This window comes from Macaca thibetana, chromosome 13 (genome assembly GCF_024542745.1).
Source record: "Macaca thibetana thibetana isolate TM-01 chromosome 13, ASM2454274v1, whole genome shotgun sequence".
NCBI classification, from domain to species: domain Eukaryota; kingdom Metazoa; phylum Chordata; class Mammalia; order Primates; family Cercopithecidae; genus Macaca; species Macaca thibetana.
Window position 1 is genome coordinate 20,462,314 of NC_065590.1, and position 19,026 is coordinate 20,481,339.

General features: G+C 46.1%; 2 protein-coding genes across 7 annotated transcripts in view; one reads left to right on the top strand and one right to left on the bottom strand.

The window, feature by feature from the left end:
• Positions 1–15,031, top strand: part of REEP1 (receptor accessory protein 1) — a 122,729-nt gene extending 107,698 nt beyond the window's left edge. For 2 of the 4 annotated variants that reach the window (XM_050753111.1, XM_050753114.1), the window contains exons 7-9: positions 1,691–1,726; positions 8,947–9,098; positions 11,934–15,031. In XM_050753111.1, the coding sequence (XP_050609068.1) occupies positions 1,691–1,726; positions 8,947–9,098; positions 11,934–12,005 (260 nt within the window). In that variant the 3' untranslated portion in view covers positions 12,006–15,031. The remainder of the gene's footprint in view (positions 1–1,690; positions 1,727–8,946; positions 9,099–11,933) is intronic. The other 2 variants (XM_050753112.1, XM_050753113.1) reach the window with 2 other exon arrangements.
• A 199-nt stretch (positions 15,032–15,230) lies between these two features.
• MRPL35 (mitochondrial ribosomal protein L35) overlaps positions 15,231–19,026 on the bottom strand; it is a 536,751-nt gene continuing 532,955 nt past the window's right edge. For all 3 annotated transcript variants that reach the window (XM_050753132.1, XM_050753135.1, XM_050753134.1), the window contains exon 5: positions 15,231–18,906. In XM_050753132.1, coding sequence (XP_050609089.1) covers positions 18,718–18,906 — 189 coding nt within the window. In that variant the 3' untranslated portion in view covers positions 15,231–18,717. The remainder of the gene's footprint in view (positions 18,907–19,026) is intronic.

Here is a 19,026-nt window from a genome sequence, read left to right on the forward strand (position 1 = left end):
CAGGTGGCAGGAGTTGAAGACAACCTGGAGAGAGGTGGGAGCTGTGCCTCGTGGAATTCTCTGCAGCCTCTGGGAGCAACAGATTAAATGTGCACACAATGGAACTTGAAAGCATGATGCCAGCTGAAGAAAAGTGCAGAACAGAATGAGATTTTATCTAACAATTTATGTAAAATAAAAAGCTATGCCTATCATGCAAAGTAACAATACAGAGTTTATATGAAGAACATGTTCAAACAAAAAGTTGCACATTAAAATATTAGAAATGACACTCCTTGAGGAGGAAGGAGAATGTGAGTTCGGTGTGGGAATAAAAGTCATGTAAAGGCACATAAAAAGGGTTGCCAGGCGCAATGGCTTACACCTGTAATCCCAGCACTTTGGGAGGCCAAGGCAGGCGGATCACCTGAGGTTGAGAGTTCGAGACCAGCCTGACCAACATAGAGAAACCACATCTCTACTAAAAATACAAAATTAGCCAGGCGTGGAGGCGGGCACCTGTAATCCCAGCTACTCAGGAGGCTGAGGCAGGAGAATCGCTTGAACCTGGGAGGCAGAGGTTGTGGTGAGCTGAGATCACGCCATTGCACTCTAGCCTGGTCAACAAGAGTGAAACTCTGTCTCATTTAAAAAAAAAAAGTGAGGGGGGGTCCCATGAACCAGTATGGACCATTCGCTGTGAGCCGAGAAGGGATATCCACGTGACCTCTTGCATCTTGAGTAAAGGAAGGAAGATGCACACAAACAAGGAAGAGAGGAAGGGGCACAAAGACTGTCCCTGCACGGTCACTCAGCGCTGCAAGCTCCTGGCAGGCAGACAAGGGTTCTGTGCTTCCCTCTGTAAATGCCTACCCAACATACCCACCACATGCCTGGCACACAGAGACCTCTGCATGTGCTCTGAGGACACAGGGTCTAGGCGTTGGAGAAGGGGAAGGAGAGTTCTTTCCTGCTGCTTTCAGCACCCAGAATGGGGCTGGGCAGTGTACTTGGCCTGACCCTCTCTCTTGCCTGGAATTTTCCTCTTTGCTTAAAGGGTCAGGGCAGGCAGGGATTGACGGGGCCCTCCCTGCAGAATGAGCTGGGAGGTGTGTAGTCAGATACCATATGCCGAATGCCTAGCACTGGACACCAGGAAGTGTACAAGAAATGTTGAAAGAATGACCCTGCCCTTCCATGGACTTGGAGTCACTCTGTGAGCATGTATTTAGTGAGCACCTACTCTATGCCAAGGCCCAGATGCGCACCAAGACCAAAGGCGTGTACCAGGCAGCAGCCAGTTAGGCCTTTGCAAATGCCCAGATATGAAGCACTTTGGGGTTCAGAGGTAAGTCTGAGGAGGTTTCCTGGAGGACATTCTGAACTGGAAAGCGGAGAGAGGAGGCTCTGGGCAGGGGTGCTTGGAGTTATTTCCCAGAGGGAACTTTGACTGTCGCCTGCCTTGCCTAGGGCTGCAGGGTGCAAGGACTGACTTGCGTGCCAGGTGAGGGTATCTTCTGCACCTGAGTGGAAACTGAATCTCAGATGACTCTTTCCCCACTTTGGTGTCTCTACAGAGACCCACATTCCTGGGATCCCTGTATTGTACACACTGGGGTCCCCATACCTCTCCGAGGCCTCCCTGTTTGCCCGGGGCTGGTTCCTGTCCAGTGGGGGATGTCACTGATGGTGCCCCACCCCATTCCCACAGTGTGTACCTGCTGCTCCACCTGCAGGACCTGGAAAGGTGAGTAAGCAGCCAGCCTCTCTGCAGCGTGCTGGACTCTCACTTGGGAAGAGCTTCTAACCAGGAGTGGGCACCTGACCTTGGGGCTCCCTTTTGGCTGCATGGTCACAGGGAGGGGTCAGGAGGTAACCCTTTATAACAGCAAACACAGTAGCTTACAGTTTCTGTGGGCTAGAAACTGGGAGCAACTTACCTGGGTGGTTCTGGCTCAGGGTCTCTCAAGAGGCTGCAGTCAAGATGTCAGCCCGGGCTGAGCCATCAGAGGGCTTGACAAAACTGGAGGGTCCACTTTCAAGATGGCACTCTTATGGCTGTTGACTGGAGGCTCCTTACCTCATGGGCCTCTCCGAGGCTGCTTAAGAGTCCTTACAACATGGCAGGTGGCCTGGCCTAGAGTGAACCATTCAAGAGAGAGAGGGCAGGCAGGAAGCCAGGGTACCTTTCCTGTCCTAGGTTTTGAAGTCACACTCATCACTTCTGCCTTATTCTATTTGTCGGAAGCATGTCATTAAGCCCAGTCCACATTCAAGGGGAGGAGAATTAATCTCTACCTCTTGAAGGGAGGAGCATCAAAGAATGTGTGGAGATATCTTAAAACCACCACAGGGTCACTGGGCGCGGTAGCTCATGCCTGTAATCCCAGAACTTGGGAGGCAGAAGTGGGAGGATTTCTTGAGCCCAGGAGTTCGAGACCAACCTGGGCAACATAGCAAGAATGAATCTCTACAATTTAAAAAAAAAAAAAAGACCAGGCGCGGTGGTGTGCAACTGTAGTCTCAACTACTCGAGAGGCTGAGGCAGGAGAATTGCTTGAGCCTGGGAAGTCAAGGTTGCAATGAGCCATGATCGTGCCATTGCACTTAAGCTGGGTGACACAGCAAGACCCCGTCTCAAAAAAAAAAAAAAAGGCCACAACAGGGTCATACTTCTTTGTGCTCCAGGTAAGGACACAGGAACTTCAGAGGACTAAGGTCCTCTGAAATGATGAAGTCCTGAAGTTCCAGGGGTTTCTGGTCCTAGGGCAGCCAAGGGAGCCCTGGTCCTGCTTTGCCACTTACTAGCTGTACAACTGCATGAATCACCTAACCGCTGTGAGCTTCAGTTCCTCCTCTTAAAACGGAGATGAGATCCTGCTTCCTGGCATCACTGTGCTGTTGTGAAAATGGCTGTGAAAGGGCCATAATAATCCTGGGAAGGATGATGATGATGGTGATGATGGTGATGATGGTGGTGATGGTGATGATGGTGGTGATGGTGATGGTGGTGGTGGTGATAGCCTGGAGCAGCCAGGAGACCCCCTGGGAGAGTGGAGGTCTCCCAGTTCTGGATAGGGACTCCTGCTGCTGCCTTCCCAGTGTGTGAGTGATGGCTTGTTGGAGCCATGGCCACCTGGTGGTTGCTGTGACCTGCTTCTCCAGTTGCCTAACCTTAACTAGATACATTAGGGACTAGTGAGGGTGCTGGACTAATCCAGCGCCCCTTTCATGCTGCCTGGCTCCCCATGGAGAAGCTGCCTTAGGCTCAGAAGGCAACAGGGGCGATGCCTGGCCTGCAGCCTGCTGGCTACTGTCAGGGGAGGAAGGCAGGCATGCAAGGTGCCTAATAGAGCTTTTGCTCCAGCCCTGGTGCCGCGAAGGCGTGACATGCCCCTCCCACATCAGCAGTGAGCAAGACAGGAAACTGCATTATGTGACATGTCCTGTTTTCCCTGCATTGCTTTATTTTTAAGGCTCTCAGTGCTCAGCTTTTTAAGTCTTTTATAGAAGAGTTGTAGATTAGGCCAGGCACGGTGGCTCACGCCTGTAATCCCAGCCCTTTGGGAGGCCGAGGCGGGTGGATCACCTGAGGTTGGGAGTTTGAGACCAGCCTGACCAACATGGAGAAACCCTGTCTCTACTAAAAATATAAAATTAGCAAGACGAGGTGGCGCACGCCTATAATCTCAGCTACTCGAGAGGTTGAGGCAGGACAATCGCTTGAACCCTGGAGGCGGAGGTTGCGGTGAGCTGATATGGCACCATTGCACTCCAGCCTGGGCAACAAGAGTGAAACTCCATCAAAAAAAAAAAAAAAAAAAAAAAAAAAAAAAGCTGGTGATTTTGGAGGCCGTAAGGCCAAACTGAGCTGACAGACGAGTCTGAGCAGGGCTGCAGGTGGAGACAAGTGTCCTAGCCCAGCTCTGACTCTAACCCTGTGTCTCTGTGGGGCCTCCTGGTCCAAGTTGGAAATGAAGGGGCTGCGTTCAGCTGTTTCCAGCTCCGGGCACGAGACGCTGGCCTGGTGGACACACTAGTTCATGGGAAATGACCCTGTGGTGCCAGTGGCTCCAGGCAACTGTAGGGATTTCTGTCTTTTCACACTGTAGTTTTGAGTCTGCAAATTCTGTGAGTAATTCCAAAAGCCTCTAATTCTGGGAGACTGGCACTTGGTCGGGGAGAGTGGCTGTCCTCTCCTCCATTCTTCCCCTGGCACTGCTCTGTGCTGCTCTCAGAAGCCCTTTCCTGCCATGACACCTGGTGGTTTCATGATCAGACAGAGCGTTTCCAGTGCATTTCAATAGAGCTGTGGTTGATTGTAGGAACTGAATAGTTCTGGAAGGCTGCACATGCATAAGAGTGTGTCCAGGACTCAGTGTCCAAGTTCTGGTTCCTCATCCCCGAGCAAGTTGGGAGCTGCTGGGATGGGGGTTGCTGGACAGTGGGAAGCAGGTGAGGCCTGGTGGCGGCCTCAAGACCTGGAAGCCGTTGCCCCAGCCCTTCCTTTCTTTGGCCTTTGTCTCTCCAAGGGCCTCTTAATACCTGTGTCCTGGCTCTCAGGTCTGCATGCAAGGAACCCTTTGATGATTGGCCTACACCATTCCCTCTGAGGCCTTGGGAAAACCCGTGCACTCTGCAGGCCTCGGTCTCCCCCTCCATTAGGTGTCCCTTGGTCCTCCCAGCTCTGACAGTCTACTGGGTTGTGCAGTGGTGGCAGATGGTGTTGGGGGAGGTCTGTCTTGCACCCGGGGCTATAGGCTGACTCTTAAGCGGTAAGAGGATTTCACAGGTGTCGGGGACACTTTCCTCCTGGTCCACTGAAATGTCACAGGGGGCGCTCACTCAGGCCAAAGCCTGGGAAGATTCAAATTACTTCTGGGGCCATGCAGAGCCCCAGGATCCCTCAGCAGACAGGAACATTTTCTAGGAGTTGTAAATTCAGGTCTTAATTTATGATGGGGGTAGGGGAAAGGAGGCCTTTCAGAGGCTGCTAAGTGCCTTTTAGGGCAGTGACAGAGCTTGGAGGCCCCAGAGGGCAGCAGCCTCTATTCTAAGCTGCACATCTCAGATGCCAGAACATTCTCTTCCCATCTTTGCTGTGTTCCTGCCCCATTTGTCAACTGATTCCCTATTGTTTTCTGCATGTCTTTGTCTCTCTTTTTCTGTGTCTATTATTATCTCTCTCTCTCCTTTTTTCTCTGCCTACCTCTATGTAATATAGAGCTGAACTCTGGATTACTGCCTGTGTGGTTAGTCATAGAGGTGCCCCTCCCCGCTTTTTAAAATCAAGCATGTAGGACAAAATTTTTAAAAGCAGTCATCCTTTTTGTCCTCTGAGAGAGAGAGAGAGAGAATTGCATTTTGAGTGTGGCCTCTGGGCAGTGTCCTGATTACAGCAGGAGGAGCTGCCTGAGGTTTAGAGCATGGGAAGTGAGTGAGCATGTGTGTGTTTACATGTGTGCATGTGAGTGTGTATGTGTGTGTGGATGGGCATGCGTGCATGGTGCACACGTGTGTGAGTTTCAGTGCCAAAGACCCTTCTCTAACAGAATGTTCTTTTCTCTCTCCTCGGTGCTGTTGGGGACGTGGATGTAAGTGTTCCAGACAGGCGTGCTCTTCTGCAGACATTTGCTGCCTTCTATTAATGCTCCCGCTAATGTGTGCTGTGTGGGATGTTTTTGCTAACCTAGGGGAGGTTCTACTGCACTGCAGGGGTGGGGCGGCCCTAGGCCCAGTGCAGGCTACATAGGCCTTTAAAGGGCTGAGAGGCTCTGCCAGTTTCTCCCTCCCTGCCTTCCCCACAGAGAGAAGAGGTGGAGCCTGCAGCCCTGGCTGCTGTAACCCTGCTGACACGTTTGCTAATACAGAAACATCAGCCAAGGCCACACACCCATTCCCCTGCTGTGGAAGACAGCAGAGACCCTGCCCTTTCCTAGAAGCAACCCAGCTTTGGGCATCATAGTGGCAGCTCTGCAGGCTCAAGGCCGTGGCCACCATCACCTGAGGTTTGCAAGGTGTTATGGCCATGAACTTGGGTGGGAGACCCTCCTTCCATACACGTTGTCTCTGGGAGCCAATTAGAGTCCTAAGATATGGATAGCAATACTCTTTCAGGCCTGTTGCCAGGGGTAAGGACCTATTGGGTCACCAATCTTTAGATCTTCAGGGACAAGAACACGGAGGAGGCAGAGCATGGGATTTTCTACCCAGCTACTCACTCTCATGCTCCTCCTGGTGCCTTTCTTTTGGGACTGTGTTCTGTGGGGTTCATTTCTCCATGTATATTCCTTCTGATAGAAAAAGGAGTTAGGTCTACTTGTGGAAATATATCTAAAGTAGCAAATCAAAGTAAGAAAATTGAAGCATGGGGAAAAGGGAGTGGGCAAGTAAGATGGAATCAGTGGGGAGAAGAACATTTTAAATGCATGCCATCAAGGTGTAGACTGTCGAGACACCTGGCTTCCTTGAAACCACTGCAAAGAGGGAAATACAATTAGTTAAGAGATTCATGTCCACTGTGCAACAGCCAGCCAGAGGCGTGGAAGCTTGTCTTATTTAGAATGTTTATTCTCACTGGTTCTGAGAGGAAGGCAAATATTATAGACAACACTCTTGGCAGAAATGCTCAGCGGACACAGTGACCTCCTAGGAGAGGTCTTCTCTTTTTAGGAGGTTCTCTCTGTAGCTTCTTCCTGAGGCTACTTCTGGCTCCCTTACTACCCACACTGACCTTTTTTGCTCCCAGCCTCTGCTGAGCTGAGCACTTGTTTCTAATCCTGCTTGGATATCTGGGTTGTCCTTGAACCATCACTCCTACTGGGCTGGAGGATCATTTCTTTTCTACCCTGCAATCCTTGCAGTGGAGAACATGCACAAAGCCTGAGATTATAGTGATGATGGTGATTTTGGTAATGTGTGAGTTCATTGCTCAGCCTCAGACTGGATGACTGGCCTGGGTTTTTAGTGAATCCAGACTGGATGACTGGCCTGGGTTGTTAGATGCCTGAGGATCTCACGGTGACTTTGGGCCACCTTCTGACACCCACAGCCATCAGTACAGGGAAAGTCCTGGACCTGGATGTGGAGGTTACAGCATATGCAGAGGCACAGACTCGAACGGGCACCTACCCCACTTCCACGTCATGGAGTTTGCTGCTGGGGTGGAGCTGGCCAGGCTGCTTCTGCAGTTTTTGCCTTGGTCTGAGGGTTTTTGGTCTTTTTTCCCTCCTGCCAGGCAGGAGGTATCTGTGTCCAGAAGGAATTTCCTGGTTTGGTTAATGGGAGTATCAAGCTCTGACTTGGGACGAGAGCTGAGCTCTACTGAGATGACTTCAGGATTCTACTTAGTTTAGTTGATGAGTGGCCACTGTGTGCCCAGCCTTGGGTCAGGTGCTTAGAGGGACTGAGGGAGGATCAGCCATGGTCCCCCAACCTCAGGATGCCTTCTGTTGGCTAAGGCAATGAGACTGACATGAGGACCAGGGCACCCAACACAAGCTGTGTGGCACAGCCTCCAAGCACTGTCGGGTCTCAGAGTGGGGAGGCCAGGGAGGGTCAGAGTATTCAGCGAGGGCTCCCTGGAGTCACTGGTCTTTGTGCTCAACAGGATGCAGCTGATTAGGACAGAGGACGGGAGCAGAGGACAAACTAAACCCAGAGTAAATAAGCTGAGGGAAGTGCAGAGTAGAAATAAAAAATAATAATAATAATAAAAAAATCAAAGGAACATCAATGATCTCAGGACTTTACTTACTAAGGCCCAGCCTGAACCAATCACACCCCAGCCTAAAATTCAGCTTTCGGTGCTGTGCTGCCTCCTGCTGGCTGTTGGGGAGCACAGCAGTGGTAGCTGGTAAAGCTGCCCAAGATGAGGGTTCAGTTGTCTGTTTTACTCCACGCCTGGTGGTGGAATAGTCTAGCAAGTCCACTGTTGATGGAGAGAGAGCACATTCGGTGGCCGAATATGTTCTTAGGAGCAGGGTGTCCCAGGAAGAGCTCTGGTTTCTATTTGGAAGCCTCATGGTGATTGGACCAGATGGCTTGAGATCTCCTTAGTTCTGCATTCTGTGATTCTAGGTAAAAACAATAGATGAAGCATAGAAAGATGTGCGTGTATGATATCAGATAAGCCGGGTAGGGGCAGAAGATATTTTACATCTCAGCTAAGAACCGCCTAGCCAGATGACATGGAGTATGTATTAGCATTTAACATTTTAAAAATACTGTGGGTTCAATGAGATGAATTAATTCTGAAGCTTTTCCTACAGATGTACTCAAGGCAGACTAAAACAGGAATCTTGCTATTTTTTTTTTTTTTTTTTTTTTTTCGTCAGAGGCTTCTGTCAGATTCTCCTTTCTTAGGTTTCTCTGCTTCTCTAGGACTGGGCCTTTGGGGAAAAAAAAAAAACTATATAGCTTTGTTTAAAGTTATCCCTTAAGGCCTCCTGGCATTTTACATCCTGTCTCTTACAGAATGCTTGGAGTTGAATATGCAAGTATAATATACACTGTCAACGTGGCTTGTATGTATAACATAGAAACTGCTTCCCCACCCCACCCCACATCACTGCTGCCATCTTCTCTAGAGGAGATTCTTTCCCTAAGCATTCACCTGGTGTGGGATCACAGGACTGAGCTGCAGGGATTGATGTGTCTCAGTTAAGGCCGCTTCTTTCTTCACCCAGGGAAGTGGTGCCGCCTTGGTAGCTTTTCAGTAGATTCTGAGTCTGTGGTTGTTTCTGTGCACAGTGCCTGGAGATTCATACAGCTTCATTTTCACAATCCCAGACCCCCTGCAAGGAGGCCCCCAAAACATCAGTGCTTCCTCAGACCCAGGGGCCTCAGCTGTCCTCACAGGCCTGGCTTGCTGTGCTGTGTGCCTAACCTTGCCCTTCCCTGCTCCCTGCACTGATGCCTCCTTGCTATACTTTGTCTCCTCTGTGTAGATTGTAAATGGACATTAAGTGGTTGAGGGAGATGTGAATGAGGGTGGTGTGAAGGCATGGGAGCCTCACCAGGTCCAAAACCCATTGGCGTTTTCTGACGAGGAGGAGGAAGACCTGCTGGATTTCATGTACAAGTATAAAGCACCTCGAAGGACGGAATTGCCCCTGGAGGTACACAGTGTCTGGGGCTGTGGGTTGGAGTGTGTTTTCCAAAGGCTGTGCCCTGGAGATTGGGGGTCCTGGGAGCATCGTCTCTTGGGGCACCAACATCTCCTCAATACCTGGGGTGGAATGACCTTCCATCAGACAAGCAGAACCAGCCACTGGATAGCATGCAGCTACTTGCCAAGGAGAGGAAATCCTATTAATTTCATTTAGAAATAGGAGTGTGAGCTGGGTGCAGTGGCTCACGCCTGTAATCCCAACACTTTGGGAGGCTGAGGCAGGTGGATCACCTGAGGTCAGTAGTTCGAGACCAGCCTGGCCAACGTGGCAAAACCCCTTATCTACTGAAAATACAAAAATTAGCCAGGCGTAGTGGCGTCCACTTATAATCCCATCTACTTGGTAAGCTGAGGCAGGAGAATCGCTTGAACCCGGGAGGAGGAGGTTGCAGTGGGACTGCACTGCTGCACTCCAGCCTGGATGACACAGCGAGACTCCTTTTCAAAAAAAAAAAAAAAAAAAGAAAGAAAGAAAGAAAGTAATAGGAGAGTGGTAAAGTATCTAGGTCTTTATTGTTTTGTTTTGTTTTTTCCAGGTATTAACTACTACTACTCTAAGTTGACGTACAAGTGAAAAGCAACCTAAATGAGTGTTTTGAGGGAAGAAAACTCAGAATGTGTTATTTGAAAAGTTTTCATAAGTAAGAACAAAGCTTGTTCATCGCTGTATCTCCAAGACACAGCATAGTGCCTGGTACAAAGTAGCTATTCATGAAATGTTACTGAAGGGGTACAGCCCTTTAGAGTTACCAGAACCAATACCCTTGACATACATGCTATTGTCAGTTGTAGGATGTGGATGGAGTTCTGGCAGCAGGAGGGCTGAGCCTGGAGCCTCCTGGGCCTTGCTCTGTGACGTGGGTAGGGAGTCACCAGTTATAAGCACAGGTGCGGGGACCCCAGTCTTTCTCTCTGCTTCCTAAGGTCTCCTCTCTTATTCCCCATCTGCTGAGTATCACGACCTGAGAGGCCATCTGAAGCAAACAGGAAGTCTCTGTACAGACCCTTGTGAGACTTACATGGGGAGATGCCTTGAAATATTCCCTTCCACAGACACTGAGCAGCCTAGCATTCTTATTCATTAGGACTGTAATTATGACCACCTCTATGTGCAGTTAATCAGGTTCCTTTCCAAGGTGAGGCGCACATGCATCCCTTTTAAAGTTAAAGGGTTTGGGAAAGGATGTTCTGGGCTTGGACACTGCTGGAGGAGTCTGGCCTGGGCAATCTGGCCTGGGGAGCCTCCTGATGGGGAGAGGAGCCCAGCCTAAAGAATTCTAGGGCCCAAGGGTTTGTGCTGTTTTGCTTTTGTTTATTAAAGCTGCACAAAATGCTTTACTGTTTACTGTTCACCAGCCTGCCAAGAGGCAGATTACTGTAAAGGTGGGTTCCGTTGTTTCTGTTTTCAGTCTCTTTCCAGAGGTGGCTGGTAAGCATCTCGTAGTGGTAAGGCTGTAGCATGAGGATTCTATGAGAGGGCCTGAGTCTTGTTCTCTAGCTCATTCACTTCCTCCCTTCTACATGCCTGCCCAGCACTGAGTCACTCACCAGGAAATGGTGGTGAATGTGACATGGGCCTGCCCTCAGGAAGTCCCCAGTCTGGTGGGGAGTGAGCAGGGCCCCCACACACCCCCTTCTCACTGGGTGCAAAGTCCTCTGCTGTGGGACATGCACAAAACATGAGAGAACACAGGAGGTGACAATGCCTGGTTGTATGTGGCTAGGCAGTGGCAAGAGGGGCTCCGGGAAACCTTTGCAGAAGTGACCTTTGAGCTGGGTCCCCAGGAGGCCTAGAAATATGCAAGACAGAGGAGGGAGGGAAGGGCTTCCAGTCAGAAGGAAGACAGGTATGAACGGAGAAAGTTCTATGTGTATACAGAGAAGTGGACAGATATGGGGGCTGAGGGTAGGTCGGGGCCAGTTGTGCGAACCCCTTCGAGTGCTGTGCCAGAAAAAGTCCCCTTCACTTTCATTGAAATAGGAACTCCTCCTGTGATCTGTGTATCCTATGGAAAGAGGGGTCCCTTGAGAGTCATTTGTGGGAGAGATGAGGTGGAGCCCTTTATATAAGTTGAGCATCCCTAATCGAAAAATCTGAAATTCTTTGCGGACATGATGCACAAAGGTCATGCTCCAAGGAAGTGCTCTTAGGAGCATTCTGAATCTCAGATTTTCCGATTGCAGTGCTCAATTGGAATGTACATGCAAATATTCCAAAATCTGAAAGAAAAATCTAAAATCCAAAACACTTCTGACCCTAAGCATTTCCGGATAAGGGATATTCAACCTGAACTGCAACCTGGTGCTTGCCTTTGTGGTGTGGTGTGCTGTACATTAAGAGGTTTCACATCCAGAAAGGGGACTGGAAATTTGGTGATGAAAATTTGAGGCAAGTGCCAAAAAACATTAGGCTGGTTCCCAAAGGAAGTAACAAAAGCAAAGGAAGCGATGGGGAGATGTCTTCTTCTGCTGAATCATTTAAGATCATTTTGCTCCTCAGGCGGAAACAAGAAAGATGTGTCATTCTGCACAACCGTTCCCTTGGGAGATCGAGGAGCATAATTTAAGAGGGAGGCATCAGCCGCTCAAAGGGTCAGCTTCATGCGATATGTGGGATGGGACTCTGATGATTGCTTCCTGTTGCGGAGATTCAGGGAGACCCCAGCCCTAGCCAGCATTGGCCAAAGGAGCTGGAAGTCTCAACACAATGCCTTCCAGGTGCTGACCTCAAGATTCCACATTTACACCAAACTGAGGGACACCTTTCTGTTTTCTCTACCAGGCACCGCCTAGAATCCTTCGATCTCGCTTCAGGAAGAAAAGTACCTCATCCTCAGCCACCGAAACCACGTGAGTGAGATGAGCCAACAGCACCGGATCCACAGAATGTTTCTTCTCTGCCTTAAAGAGCTATTCACTAATAACATAGAAATCCGCAAGCTGGGTGTGCTTTGAGTGTGCAGCCTCACAAACATGGCCTTTTCTCTCTCCCCTTCCACTTTTAAGGATTTCTTTTTTTCCCCCTTTTCTTTATTTTGCTGGGGAGAGGCTAAAGGGAAAGGTAGTAGGGGCGGGGGTAGTGACCTTTAAGTCTTCTGAGGTTGGTAATTTTCCACAATTGGATTGTCATTATAGACAGCGGTGTGTTAATTAGAAAGATAAGAGAATCACCCCTATGCCGCTGAGATGTACATTTGTAATTTATCTGTTGCATACTTAGTTTTTAGTCCTGTAAATGCAAACAAAGCATTTTTTAAAACTTTCTTTGTTCTTGGTACTAATACTTTGAACTATGATGTACATATTTATGGCTTTTGGCTTTTAATATAATGGACTTGCAAGGGCTGCCAGAGGTTCTGACATGTAAGAAAACTGCAAAAAACAAATATAGAAAAATATTTTGATTCTAGAGAACGTCTCAGATGTGCTTATAAAGCTTCCAAATACAACTCCAGTAAGACATCCCTTTCCCTGCAGGAATGTGGTCTATATTCTTTAGATAGTTGTTTAGTTAAAAGACCAGACAAGTTACAAACTAAGAGAAACAATATTTCACAACACAGTAAAGTGTGATGAGAGGTCAGGGGAACATCCTAGGATAAGAGAAAAGTCACAGGAAGCTCATCTCCTCCCTGGATTCTGAATTAGGAGCTTCTGAATCTTTTCCAGGGATAGGCAGGTAGCTCACCCTTGGCGCAATTTCTTGAGGATGGGAACGTGTAGAGCTGTTGGAAGGAGTAATTCTGTGCTTGACAAAGGACGATTTCTCCTTTATCGTGACCAGTGCTGCTGATTTCCCCAGACAGAGGAGCTTACACTCTGAGCACCTTGTTTTAGCGAACTCTAGCGACACTTGTTTAGCTTAGCAAAAACAAACACACAAAAAACTGAGAACTGTGCTGTTTCAGATACGCCATAACAAACATCTGAAACACATGTGTAACCATCAAATGGTGGGCTCTAGAATGGTTTTCAAGCTTGAGATCTTTATGGGTTACACTTGCTGGTCAGACCCAGGAGCACCTGTGGCTCACACCTTCTGTTCCCCTCCTGGCCTGTGCAGAATAGAAACAGCAGACTCACACTCAATGGGCACTACAGGCCTTATCAGATGTTTTATACAAGCCTGGATTGCTTAGTAGGGGAATAAGGCACTCTCTGAGGGGGCTTTCCACTTAGATTGAGAATTTTATTTGAAAAGAATCTGGTTTAAATGGCACTGTGGTCCGAGGTAGCTGCTCTCCCCGCTGAGAGCTGAGCCGAAATGTAAGAATAATATATTTGTGCTTCAAGTTGGTGTTTTCTTTCAGTGTAATGCATGCAGTGGTCACAACCCAGTTACTCATAATATTTGGATTGTATTTGTTCGTGGATATGCCCAGAAGACTAGATAATTAGTGTTATATACCATATAGAACTGTCAATCAACTATAAACAGGCCCAATTAAAAACTGTTCCATTACTACGCAAACACATTAGAGGCCTTTGCTGATGATTAGCTGGACCTTAGCCACCCCAGAAAGGGTTTAATTTGAAGCTGATTGTTGCCAGATACGCATATTGGAATCCCGTCTACCCATAGTTCCTCTGAAGGTGATTTTGTAATTTGCAAGAGTATAGGAAAATATACCTAAAAGCGAATTTGTGGCTGAGAGGATAAACAGAGGCTGTTTGCTCATTTTCTGTGCCCCACACCCACCGATACCTAAATCTGTTAAGGAAGACAGAAAATGTTTTCTTTGTGCTCATTGAGTAGTTCCAGACGGAAGAATAATACACTCTTTAAAATATATTTACCTGTTAGTCGGAAGTACCCAGAATTATCAGAAACAAGAGCAAAAAAAAAAAAAGCTTACACAGCTTCTTAGCAATTTTTTTTTTTTTTTGCCATAACAATAAATTGCCTGTAGCAGCAGTTTAAAATCCTATTGTGAACAAGCTATATTTTCACCAATTTACAATGGAAAGTTGTGACAAGTACAGGTTATCAAGTTTGCACTTAACTATGCCAAAAAAAGTTTGAAGCGCTCTATTCTCAGACATGCTGTATTACTTCTCATTCAAGATTGAAAAATATGAAGGTATCCAAACTGCTGTCTTAATGTAAATGTAACTATTTTTCCTTCAAGTGTTGACTAGGGAGTCGGTTTCTCTCTTAAAGACACTCACTGTACAACTGAGAGCAGCTGTCATATTTCTGGCAAAATGTGTTTACGTATCTGACAAGCTGTACATTTGTGTATGAACTGACATAAAATGTGAAAGCCTGTAAGTGTACATGTAGTGGTGTGGTGTTCTGTCTAGAGGATACAACTGAATGTTTTTAATTTGCTGACTTACAGACACAGGCTGTTTACAAAATGCTAGCTGGAAAGTCTGTAATGTTCATGTCATAACTTTTAGTTAATTGCCATTGAGCACCTGTTCTGAGGAGGTGAGATGTGGACTTGTGCTTATGAACTGGAGAGTTTACTCACAATCCCTCCTGGCTTTGTGTGAATAGCTTGCTCACTTTGCTGGCCTTTGAAATGTGTTCTCTATGATAAGCTGTCCGTGTGTTTGTGATAAGAGTGCTTGTCAACCATGACCATCTTTGAGCCTTCCTAGTCTTTCACCTGGCACAGTATTTGAAATGGCAAAGGATGTGCTTCATCCTCTAACAGTGTACACTCCCAGAGCTGATATTCTGGATTGTGACTGTGCACATTTCCTCTAGTTCATTTCTGTAGTCCCTATAGAACGATCTGTAATAAAATAGTATACTGGACTGTGCATCAAAGGGATGTAAAATTACAGTATTCCAAAGGTTGAAGTTCTGCTGTTTTGTTATAATGCCTGATATACATCTTGAATAAAGTCTTAACATTTTTCTTTTAAAAACTATCTTTGTAATGTTGGGCTTAAAAGGAAAAAGGAAATACTTTTTTTCAAATATGGGAGGTAGCAAGGATTAGAAGCTGAGTGCTCAGCCATGGACTGGCCTGGTGACTTGGCCCCATGCCTGCTGCATAGGATGTTGAGAGGGCAAGAAAATCAGATGATATAAGTGTTTTGAAAACCAGTTCATCACACAACTACAAACCTGAAAGTATCACTTTTACTTTACATTTAAAAAAATCATCAGCAGAAACTAGGTAGCTGTGAAAATAGAATAGTCCACTGGTAGAGTTTCAATTGTGCAAACAGACCTTTGGTCCATCATTTTTCTTCTCTGAACATTTCTTCATCTGCAAATGGGGGAGTGCCTGTGCAGGTGACAACAGGGTGGTGAAGGGCCACTGTGGGTAGAAGGGATACCCTAAAACCTGCTGCAGCCCTTACCTTTCACATCTGAACAGGCAGACTCAAACTTCATTGGGTGGCCACAAAGACTTGGAAGCTCAAAATTTGAAACATCAAAATTAAACACAGACCCAATTTCCTTGCATTTTTAGTCCTGTATTCTAGGTTTGACAAAACCACTGTAAAATAAAGCAGCAGTAAGCAAAGAAGCAGATTCAGAGGACTAAAAGCAGGAAGAGATGGGAAAAAAAGCCTGGAAATCCATTCATTTGTTTATTTACTGAGCCTGGTCCAATGTTGACAGAACTGGGATTATCCAGGTTAAGAGTTGGCAAAGGACAAGAAAGCAAAGTAATAAAGTTTAAAAGCCGAACTGGTACAGTGTTATGAAGAAGTGTTTATTTAGTATTTATAGTACCAGATTACCGTCACTTGTTGATTTAGATATGAATTTTCTTATGTTGTTAGAAGACTCAGGGAAATACACAGGATCCCAGGGAGTGAGACTGAGATTCTGGGTCTTATTAGCTGTACTTTGGGTAATTTATTTAACCCTCTCTCAGCTTCAGTTTCCTCAAATATAAATTAGGGCTTAACTAATCATTATGTCCTTTGTAAGACTGGAAATATGGATTAGCAGTTAGATAGATATGTATGTACCCAGTTTTGTAGATATGCTGGGACATAGTAGGTGTTCAATAAATTATACATATACCCGAATAAACAAACTATGCATATGTTATAAATTATACATATAATCGAACATCATTTAGGTAAACTCTTTAATGAAACACATTTATTGTCTTTCATTTATTGTCAGATTATAAAATCAGTGTTGATGATAAGCCCTCCTACCCACAAAACAAAAATTGTACGTATGAAATTCCCTTTCCCCTAAGTTATGTGCCTGTCAGCCGTCCCACTTCAGACCATCTTTGGATGCTGAGGCTCTGGTTGCCAGCCCTTATCTCTATCCTCCTGTCCCTGGTCTAGAGGAGAAACGAAGGTGCTCTGAGGCCCCTGTAACAGAGACCCTTGTCATCCATATTTGGGTTAAAGAAGTCATGGAGGCTGTGCAAAAGTCTCCTTCTCCCCAACTTCTGCAGACACCATTTCCATCCTACTACCCAGAGGTACATCAGAGGGCAGGAGCCAGGCAGGTGACAAAGATGTGGAAGACTTCTAAGTGGTTGGCTTTGCCATCTCAGAAGTGCGAAGAAATGAAAATCCATCAAAACAGAATGCCATCCCATGTTTCAGGCTTTTACCTTACCTCAAATCAAATGTCTGTTCTTTATTTATTGGTCCCATAAATAGACACACACTTGGACTTCTGGTTGTAGAACATTCTGTTGTTATCCTTTCTCCTTTTAATAAACACACACTACTTTTTTTTTTTTTTTTTTTTTTTTTTTTGAGACGGAGTCTTGCTCTGTCGACCGGGCTGGAGTGCAGTGGCCGAATCTCAGCTCACTGCAAGCTCCGCCTCCCGGGTTTACGCCATTCTCCTGCCTCAGCCTCCCCAGTACCTGGGACTACAGGCGCCCGCCACCTCGCCCGGCTAGTTTTTTGTATTTTTTAGTAGAGACGGGGTTTCACCGTGTTAGCCAGGATGGTCTTGATCTCCTGACCTCATGATCCGCCCGTCTCGGCCTCCCAAAGTGCTGGGATTACAGGCTTGAGCCACTGCGCCCGGCCTACACACACTACTTTCAAGGAATCCCCAATAATCCTGGCCTGACATGCGGCAGAACTTCAATTTCATAATTTTACTAACAGAGGAATTTCATCTTATTATCACCAACTACTACATTAAAGTTTCTGAAACAGTAATTCATGCATAATTCTATTTAATAATGGTTTTCAAAGTACTTTGCTGTTTGAAAATGCTTCCCAGATGATTCTGATGGGAGAGTTGGGAACCACTGCCCTAAACTGTAACCACTCAATTGAAGAGATGCTTCCCTGCCCACTTCAAGTAAACAATGCTTAACTCTTTCATCATTTCTAAAACAACTGAGATTACTTTCTCCCCTTAGTTTCTACAATGATTGTTGAAAATTTGTGGGAAAAGTTTATCCTTACAAATGAAAACATGAAATCTGAAATGGATAAACTAACTTTTAAGAAATACATATCCTTACCTGAGAAGCTGAGGCAGGAGGACCACCTGAGCCCAGGAGTGCGAGGCTTCAATGAGCTATGATTGTACCACTGCACTCCAGCCTGGGCAACAGAGCAAAACTCCTGTCTCAAAAAAAAAAAAAAAAAATACCTATCTTTCAAAACTTGCATAAGAAGCCCTTGTCTTCACTTGTACAGCCTCTTCTGTTTCATGAATGAGCATGCTGAAGGGCTCCTCTCCTCTCTATGAAAAAGTGTTGTTACAATAAATGAGAAGTGTTATGAACACAATGAACCTGGTGTGTTAGACATTAAGTGTGCTGCCACCCCATGTGAACCTCCAAGTGAAATTGCTCACATAACTCTTTTTCTGCTGCATGCAAACTTGCTAATACAAAGCGGGCTAGGGTGGGCTCCTGACTTAAGAACAGCCAATCCCTACTCTAGACAATGACCCAACCAGACCTAGTATAAAAAGGTAGTCTGACCCAGTTAAATTTCCTTGGCAACTGGACACTAGAGACAGGAGCTGAAGGTCACGATGTAGAAAAGAACCTCAAAGGTGCAAGTTAAAGTTATTCCAAAGGAACAGAAACTGTAAGTATGCAAAAGCTGTGTAGAGAAGTTGGTGAACACAAGAGAATGGAGTTAACAATGTAAAAAGAAGCAAGTCACATGCATGGCAGAGCCTAAGCCTAAACATCCACCTACCCCTGCTGAGGAGCACCACCCAATTTCTGCTCTTCCTGAGGCTGGGGGGTGATTTCTGGGTGGGAGATGGGTTTGGTGAGGTGGTTCCTGAATTCCCAGGCACATATCCTTAAAATAATGTCATACTGTTTGAGCTAACTTGTGGCTTTTGAGTCTTCTTATGTTTGTCCCACTTGAGATTCCTTGCAACTAAAAGAGCCTAACTGAAACAACTAGTTAAGCCAATACCATTTGTTAAAAATAATGCACCATTCTAAATTTCTGTTTCTCTAACCAAATCTGGCAAAGTCGGATCCATTAAGTTTTACACTTTTATAAGTTTAATGTTGTCACTGTATGTTTACATATTCATTGGTACAACTTACATCAAGTTTTGTACTTATCCATTTTTGCAAAGATATCATGTACACAAAGATACATATCCAATAACTGAGAAACAAGTGAAACTTCTATACTTTCAGGTTTGTTCGATCATGATACTTCTGATAAGGATCATCGACATACCAGTTTCGCCTCTTCCAGAAGGACGTCGTCATCTTATCTAAGAGTTTACTCTGGGTTTTATTGCAGAACACAAATTCCCTCAATCGCTTTTTTCTTGCAGGTGTCTTTTTCCATAATTTTTTCTTATAGCCAGCCTGTCAGATATTACAAAGAAATGTAAAGCATCATATTATGTATGAAACAACAGGTATCTTCACAACTCAAGGTTTATAGACCCAATAAGAACAAAAACCACACTTCCATAGGGGCTGGAA